Below are 9,314 nucleotides of genomic sequence, written 5' to 3' on the forward strand. Positions count from 1 at the left end.
CGATGCTGTGAGGTACCCTAGTGATTTTGAATCTTGTTTGTCTATTGATGCGTTTGACTATTTTGTGCAGGATTGTTTTAATGAAGGTGTGGGACAAGACAATTTAGAGAAGGCATTAGTGCATAGCATTACACATGGAAAACTTAATTATTCTGAGCACATTGAAGAAGAATTAATCCAGACAGTGGCAGACCTTGAGTCTCTTTCACTAATTCGTGGTAAGTCTTCTTCCTATTTTATTTCTCTTCCTACTTCTAATGAAAAAATTCTTCCTTCTGTGATTCAGGCACCTAAATTGGAGCTTAAACCAATTCCTGAACATTTGAAGTATGCATTTTTGGGAGAGGATGAAACATTACCGGTCATTATATCATCACAACTCACAGCAGAAGAAGGGGAGAAACTGATCCGGGTACTGAAGGATCACAAAACTACCATAGCTTGGAGCATTGCAGATGTCAAAGGTATAAATCCGGCTACATGTATGCATAGGATTATGCTGGATGAAGGTGCAAAACCTACAAGGGAAGCTCAACGCCGTTTGAACCCACTCATGATGGAGGTTATCAAGCTTCTTGATGTTGGCATCATATATCCTATCTCGGACAGCAAGTGGGTGAGCCCTGTTCAAGTAGTTCTAAAGCGATCTGGAGTCACAGTTGTTAAGAATGAAGCTAGTGAGCTAGTGCCTACACGTGTGCAAAATAGTTGGAGAGTCTGTACAGACTATCGGAAGATAAACAGCACCACACGCAAGGATCACTTTCCAGTTTCATTCATTGATCAAATGTTAGAAAGGTTAGCTGGTCATTCTCATTATTACTTTCTTGATGGCTATTCTGGATATAATCAAATTGCAGTTGCTCTGGAGGATCAAGAAAAGACGACTTTCACATGTCCATTTGGCACATTTGCATACCGGAGGATGCCGTTTGGACTTTGCAACGCCCCCGCCACATTTCAAAGGTGTATGGTAAGTATCTTTTCTGATATGATTGAGAAAATAATTGAAGTGTTCATGGATGATTTTTTAGTTTATGGTGATTCTTTTGATACATGTCTACATAATATGTCCCTAGTTTTAAAACGTTGTCAAGAAACTAATCTGGTCTTAAATTGGGAAAAATGTCATTTCATGGTTTCGCATGGATTAGTTCTAGGCCATATCATATCTGAAAATGGAATTGAAGTTGACAAATCTAAAGTAGAACTTGTTAGTTCTTTACCCCTCCCTACTACTGTCAGGGAGGTTCGTTCTTTTCTTGGACATGCAGGTTTCTACCGTAGGTTTATGAAGGACTTCTCAATGATTTCAGATCTTAATGTACTTCTTTTCCTACGATTATGAGCATTTTTCCCATTGGATTTTTGCTACCTAATGAGGTTTTGATGAGGCACCCATTCTGGGATGATCATACTCTGTTAAGTTAACTACTTTCGTCTCGTTTGACGTTTGTTTTAGACATTATGCATTCTTCTCACTTTTCCCCTTAGTCTCTAGGTTTTTGCCTGCCTTAGGTTTTAGCATAGTGAGGTTTTGTGAGTTTTACTACCAATGCATACTTTCTTTAAATTTTAGACGCGCATTCTCCCGTTATGTTGATGACTTCATCAATTGTTCTACCTCAACTGCTGAAGACTTGATGCGAAGTTTTGTTTGAGTATTTACACACTCAAGGGGGAGTGTTGCAGTCCTATTAGATTAGGATTGTGATTGTGTAAATCCTAGTGTATCTAGAGATTTCTTGGAATATTCTCTTTAGTAGATATTATCTTATTAGAGTTGTAATCTTATGAGGGTAAGGATTTAACCTATCCTACTACTATAAATAAAGGCACAATTGGGTGATACAACATACACCTCAGAATTACATCTCTCTCATCTCTCTCTCTTGCCACCGACCCTCTCCCTCTCTAGTCCTAACTACAGTTCAGTAAATTAGGTCTACAACAATTTACCATTTTTTTTCTTCTATATATGTTTGTTTGATCACTCAGTGTATCAATTCACGTATTATAATAAGACTTTTGATCACTCAGTATATCAATTCACATATTATAATAAGATTAAACGACACAATATTCATGTCGCCACTTCTAGATATATTAATAAAAATTTATATGCTATAAATTGAGTTAAATAGTAAGGCCACATAACTATGTTTCAGATTATCCGAAAATTACTTCGAGTTCTCATCTTGGTTGGCCATCTTGACAAATAATACCCTTATACTTAATTACCAGAAATTAATCGGAGAAACGGTCAAAACCGTTAATCTTTTCGTAGAGTGCTACATCATGTAAGTACATAGATAATTATTGTAATGAAAACAACAAGTTGAAAGAAAAAAAAAACGAAATTAGATATTAATTTGTCCTTGAACCTCGATGCATTAACCCAATGAATTGTGGAGTATTAATAATTATAGCTTCTTATGTAATTTGAATCGAGTTGAGAAGAAGACATATCTCACCCAAAGAGGAGACCAAGAAAGCACAGCAAACAAACTAGTCATGTGACCAAAACTAATAACCTTTGGTGGTCTGGGACTCAAAACTTTCTGTGCAACATGCCTAGCAAACACACTACCATCCGTTGCTTTGCTTCCTTGAGAAGCCCTGGCTCTCTCAGCAATGGCCTCCTTGAACTCCTTATATAGTTTCCAATCCTGACCGCCCAACCTCTCTACATTTGCACTCCCAAAATTTGATCTAACAGCCCCAGGCATAACCAGCACAACATCAATACCAAACGGCTTCAGTTCAACCCTCAAAGTATTTGACATTGCATGCACTGCTGCCTTGCTTGCACAATAAGACCCTGCCCATGGTGTTGGCACTTTGCCCACAACGCTTCCGATATTTACGATGCTGCCTCTGCGCTGTGATGCCATGTATGGCACCACTTGTTGTACAAGTCTCAGTTGCCCAAGCGTGTTAATCTCCCAAGCCCTTCTTATAGTCTCTAATGGAAGCTCGGCGAGAGGTCCGGTGCTTCCTATTCCGGCATTATTAACAAGAACGTCGATGCGGCCGTACTTGGAAATAATCGTCTTTACGGCCAATGCGACACTTTCGTCCGAAGACACATCAAGCTCAAGTGTGTCAATGTATTCTGAAGGACTTAAGTCTATGTCGTTCATGCGGTGTGAGATGTCGGTGGCAAAGACGCGGCATTTCTGCTCGGCGAAAGCCTTGCAGTACTCATAGCCAATGCCACCTTTGGCACAACCTGTGACTAGAACAACTTTAGAGTCAGAAGCACTCATGTTTCTTTGATTTCCCTTGTCATTGAATAATGGATTGGATTGCATAAACCTTATATAAGAAGGCATGCATGAACTGTGTTTATTGCGCCAAGATGTATAATTCTTGTTGCTAATTTTATTATATTGGCGTACTAGAATATACTCGAGGGAATATGTTATTTCAATCATAATCGGCCGGCTTTAAATGGACTTGTTTACAATGGTATTTATCGTGAATGAGGATGTCAAATTCTTGATTTGCATATGGTTACGCATATAGCTCCAATCAACAATCGTAATCGGCTATCATAGCCAAATTTTAAATTACATAGGTTATTGTTTGGGCTTGAAATTCAAAATTTGAGCCGAGAAGAGACAAGGTCCAGAAAATTGGAAAAAAAAAAAATCTAGTGAAACAAAAAGGAAGGAACAAAGTGCAAATATGGGGCAGGCAGCTTCTCGATTACAACTCAGACGACAATGTTAAACTGTACAGTCCAATTCGAAAGTGAAACAATTTACAAAGAGCTGTGGGATTTCTTCCTTGACCTAAATATTAGTGAAGTTTTGGCAGATTTTCACACTTTCATTTTAACAAGAAAATAAAAATTAACATATATAAAAATAAATGAAGAATATGTACATACAAAATAAGAGTGTAAAAATCGATAGACTTATCACAAATATTATTGGTGATGGGTAGTTGGAATTGGTGGCTAAGGGAACCCTATTGGTATCGGTGACGGGTAGTTTCACTAGAGTTGTGCGTGTGTATATATAAATGTAAAGTTAAGGTCTATGCACATGTTACTACACATTTTATTCTTCTTCTTTCCAGCCACCACGACAAGGACATCGAGAACTTATTGAGATTTAATGAGTATTTTAGTTTAGTGTTTGTAGTTGCTTATGATTAATAAGAAGGTTTACATATAAAGATCTCTTTCTAAAGGATGTTTTAGTACGTCGAACCGAATCTCACATTTATCATGTAGATAAAATCACAAATGAGTTTGGTTGATACAAAATAACAAAAAAGTTCAGTTTATTTGTGAATGGTCGTGCATACATGCTATCCGTCCATTAGAATAAACTTCTTTAATGTGAACTAGCAATGCTAATAATTATTTAGTCCTTTATGGTAAGTTTAGAGTAGTGAAGAAATGATGCACATCACCAAGGAAGGGGACGTTGTGGTATTTGGCATATGAAAACGTGAAGTCGAAACAAAATCTAAATAAGATTTGCAGAGAAATGGCCAAAAGGTCAGGGGTCAAAAGGAAAAGAAGTATAAATGGACAGCAACCGAACTGAAAGCGACCAGAGGAGAGGAAAGGAGAGGAGAGAGGTGGGTGTGTGTGTGTGTATGCAATTTACCTATGCATGGGGACTAAAACTAAAAGCTCTTTGCCCTTTTTTCCATTTCGAGAGCAAGACAATACCCTTCTCACCGTTTAAGTGCCCCTCCTAAAGTCCTCCATTAACCAATCCCATTTCTCTGCAAATCTTCAAACCCCTATTACTCTCTCTCTCTCTCTCTCTCTCTCTCTCTCACACGCACATAGACACAGACACACGGAAAACTGTGTCATGTCACATTCAAAGATTAAGATTCTCTCTCTCTCTCTCTCTCTCTCTCTCAACAGCTACTTGTATAACTGCAAAATCTAGAAGCCAGAGCTGCTGCTACAAATTTCCTTCACATTTTATTGATTGATTAGGTTTTGGAATTATATATGCCTAAAGATTTATTCTTCTGCTAGATTTGGGTGGGAAAAAAAAGGCTGAGTCTAGCATAAGACTCATAGATCTTCTAGGCATCCCTCCTAATTAGGAGAGCAGGAGGTGACCCATTGACCCAACTAGATTTTCAAATCCACTCATAGTAGAGGAAAATCCCTACACATACTAGGAAGAAAGTGAGTTAACGTCTATTAAAAGCCATTCTAATTCGATCACTACGATTCTCACATTCCCAGGGGGGTGTGTGTGTGTAGACTCTTTACGCGGGATCTCCATTTTTTTCCAAGAAATGAAAATTAGATGTGAGGCACATTCCACATTAAACTTCAACGATCTGAACTGTTTAATTTGTAAGTCTCGATTCATAGATCATCTTTGCAAAAATTCAATTCAATCTAAAATCATTTGCCTATTTAATTATCAAAATAAAATTTCATTGTTTCTTATATAACAAAATATTCGTTAATTTTTTTAAACCTAATTACATGTCTTAAATATTTCCAATTTAGCTAATATTTTGCAAGAATGATCTATGAGATGCAACTTGAAAAATAGATAGTTCGAATAGTTAAAATTCAATGTCGTGTAGATCCCGCAACTAATCTCTATTTTTATCCAAAAAATGGGAATTCATTCCCTTAAAGACATCCTATATATATGGGTTTAAACGTGTTTTTTTTTATTACTAGGTTTACATCTATTGGGATTGTAAGATACGAAAACCATCTCTAACCAAAAACCAAGCCAAAAGGCTCATGGCCCCATTGGACAAAAATTGACCAAAGGGCCAACCCAACTAGGTTGGGGCTAAGCCACATGCTAACATCATGATGACATCATAATTGTTTTTTTGGGCCGAAATCATTTAAGAAGTACTTAATTATAGACCTTGAATGGTAATTGGCTCAATGTTGGGATGATCCTTTTATAAGCATGTTTGCTTGCCAAAATCTCTCTCAAAACCGATGTGGGACAAATGATAAGAGTAGAGATTGACTCGTACCACCAGTGCCATTTTTTTACATCACCACATCAATTGTGCATGCACGTGCACTTTGACCATCCATCGAGTTGGTCTCCAATATTCTCCATCACAGTAATACGTAATTGGTTGTGAAGAATGTGAAGTGATTAATATTAATTTATGAGGATTGAGTGGGCCATGCATTAACAATTGATTAAACAAGAAAAATATTAGTTTTGGATAACATAGGCAATGATATAACAATATCTGATTAAGTTGTTGTAAATTTTAAATTTAAATAATAAATTATGTTTAATCATATGGTCCTCGATTGAAGATGGTAAGAAATATGATCTTGTACTTTTCATTAAAATATTAATTTTTTGAAATGTCAGAGGGCTAAAACAAGCTATTTGGCCTTCCTTTGGTTGGAAATGGTCTAAGTATGATGTTTCTGTAAAGGAAAATCCAAACCCTTTCACATTGGACATAAATGTAATAAGGACGTTATGATAGTGGTGTTTGAAACGTATCACACATTGTCATGTTTTTTTTATCTTTTAACACAATAACATCATATGATTTTGGTTTGTAACAACACCTTAACAATCCCTTTCAAATAAGTTTTTTTTTTTTTTTTTTTTCAGCAGAACCCTAAGCCCTATATAAGTCACAAGAGGCTGAATTTGGTTGCACTTTTACTTCTTTCTTAGAGCATCTTCACCTGCTAGTCAAGGACAAAGATAATAAAATTGCCTTTATTATTCACTCTAAATAGTAATTGTCTTTGTACAAGTCTACCCATTTGTAAGCAAGAAAGACAAGGACAAAGATGATTACTATTCACAAATATATTTTTTTATTTTTTTAATGTTATCTTTGTCTTATCCCCACATGTCATTATCACTGTAGATTTTTGTTTACTTTTAAATGTTTAATTTGCAAGTGTGTTGAACTTTATAAGACTTTTTAAGTGTGAACTTTATAAGTTTTTTTTTATTTTTCAAATAATTTTCTTTAAAGTTTTAGAATTGGATTTATCCTGGTCGTTGAATTTTTCAATTTTTTGAAATAAGAGGCTCCACAAAGCTCAACGTAACAGCGTTGCAAAATTTTCAATTTTTTTAAACTGTTGTGCGAAAATGGTGAGCAAGACAGGCCCCACAAGAGCCTGGTTATGAAGGAGAACTGTGGAAAGGGATCATTTTCGGATCCCTTCCTCCTAATCTACCAAATTTGGGAATCTGGACCATTAAAATTTGATTCAACGGTAAAGTTATTATAACTTCTAAAGTAAGCCCCTGTTTGTAGCCGTTTGATCAAATTTCAATAGCTCGGATCCTTAGACTTGGTGGATTAGGAGAAAGGGATATGAAAAGAATCTCTCTCCAAAAGCTGGGACACCATGAGGTGCCACATGAAAAAAGAAGGCTTTGGGCTTCACGTGGGGCCCCCTTGTCTGCTCGGTTTCACGTGGGCTCAAGCCCTAGCTTCAGGAGGCAAGGCAACTGCAAGGGCTCCTACGGCCATCTCCAATCCAAGGCTGGCTAGAGGGCTTGTTTTAGCCCTTTGGCCCTCCAAGATATTAATATTTTAATGAATAGTACATGATCATATTTGTCTTCATCTCCTACAGAGGGCTAAAGGGCTATAGGGCTCGTTTTAGCCCTGTCACAAAAAACCGTCTCCAACCGAGGGCCAAAGGGCCATAAGGCCATACATAATTTATTATTTAAATTTAAAAACTACAACTGTCACATCCCCGCCCGGGGGGGGACCACTTCTCGGGCCTGCTCCACCACCGTAGCATGATATTGTCCGCTTTGGGCCCCTACCACGCCCTCATGGTTTTGTTTCTGAAAATTCACACGAGAACTTCCCAATGGGTCACCCATCCTGGGAATGCTCTCGCGTGCTACTTGCTTAACTTCGGAGTTCCTATGGAACCCGAAGCCAGTGAGCTCCCAAAAGGCATCGTGCTAGGTAAGGATGAGAATACACATATAAGGATCACTCCCCTAGGCGATGTGGGATGTCACAATCCACCCCCCTTAGGGGCTTGACGTCCTCGTCGACACACCACAACTAGGGTTAGGCTCTGATACCAAATTGTCACATCCCTACCCAAGGGGACCACTTCCAGGGCCCGTTCCACCACCGCAACACGATACTGTCCACTTTCTGCCCCGACCATGCCCTCACGATTTTGTTTCTGAGAACTCACACGAGAACTTCCCAATGGGTCACCCATCCTGGGAATGCTATCACGCGCTACTCGCTTAACTTCGGAGTTCCTACGAAACCCGAAGCTAGTGAGCTCCCAAAAAGCCTCGTGCTAGGTAGGGATGAGAATATACATATAAGGATCACTCCCCTGGGCGAAGTGGGATGTCACAACAACTTAAATTTAAAAATTACAAATTAAATTCATCAAAAAAAAAAAAATTTGCCCCAAAAAAAAATTCAATCCAACGGTAACTAGCTGTTGTATTTGAAATTTTGGCCTACCATTACTGTCGGATATAACCAACATGAATAAGTACAATGTTGTTAAATATAACCGACAAGAATAATGACAAATTTAGCCTGGCCCGGGGCTAGATTGGGCCAGCTGGTTGGCCCTTTGGCCCTTTTTTGTCCAGTGAGGCCCACGAGCCCTTTGGCCTAGCCCTCGGTTGGAGACGGTTTTCGATCATCTGGATCCTTCGATTGGAGATGGCCTACCTTCCTTGGAATTGCCTCCAATTTTTTCGCATCGGAGCAGTTTGTCTTTAGGCCAAGGGCAATTCAAAGAACAAAAATCTTCATAAAAATTTCTACAACTTATTAAAAAAAATTAACATTTTCAATATGGGGAGTGATTTTCCCACCTTTTTGTTTTGTTTTGTGCGCTTAGTTTTTCTTATTCTAATATTTAAGTTGAATAAATCAAAAGTAAGAATCTAAGAAATAGAAATAAAGAGATTATGTAAAACGAGAAGAAAAAAAAAATGTGCGAAATGACTTCCTTGCCTAAATGACATTAGTAGTGAATGTCTCCCGTATAAACTATATATTATTTGTTTTATCTCCTGTGGAAACTTGTTCTAATACCATGATAAATGGGCCACCACCAATATCTTTGATATTTGTCCTTAAATTTACCACCTATTTACTAGTTTTAGGATTTTATCACAAAACTTCTCAATAATATTAGCAGCAACCACCCACATATAAACTAGGGTTAAACTCTGTTTACTACCCTCATGTTTAGTGGTTTTCAACATTTAGTACATTAAGTTTTTTTCATCCTAGAGTCATACCTAAATTGTTAATTTTGGGATAATTTCATACATCTGTTAGTCAAACTGTTAATTCTC

General features: G+C 37.6%; 1 protein-coding gene across 1 annotated transcript; it reads right to left on the reverse strand.

Annotated features, from left to right (window-relative positions):
• Window positions 1–2,418: 2,418 nt before the first annotated feature.
• LOC137747876 (short-chain dehydrogenase ptmH-like) lies at window positions 2,419–3,269 on the reverse strand. The gene has a single exon (XM_068488013.2). The coding sequence runs from the start codon at window positions 3,267–3,269 to the stop codon at window positions 2,424–2,426; it is 846 nt and encodes a 281-aa protein (XP_068344114.2). The 3' UTR covers window positions 2,419–2,423.
• Between the last annotated feature and the right edge of the window lie 6,045 nt (window positions 3,270–9,314).

The sequence above is a fragment of the Pyrus communis genome, chromosome 2, assembly GCF_041283825.1.
Source record: "Pyrus communis isolate YQ-2024b chromosome 2, ASM4128382v1, whole genome shotgun sequence".
Taxonomy (NCBI): domain Eukaryota; kingdom Viridiplantae; phylum Streptophyta; class Magnoliopsida; order Rosales; family Rosaceae; genus Pyrus; species Pyrus communis.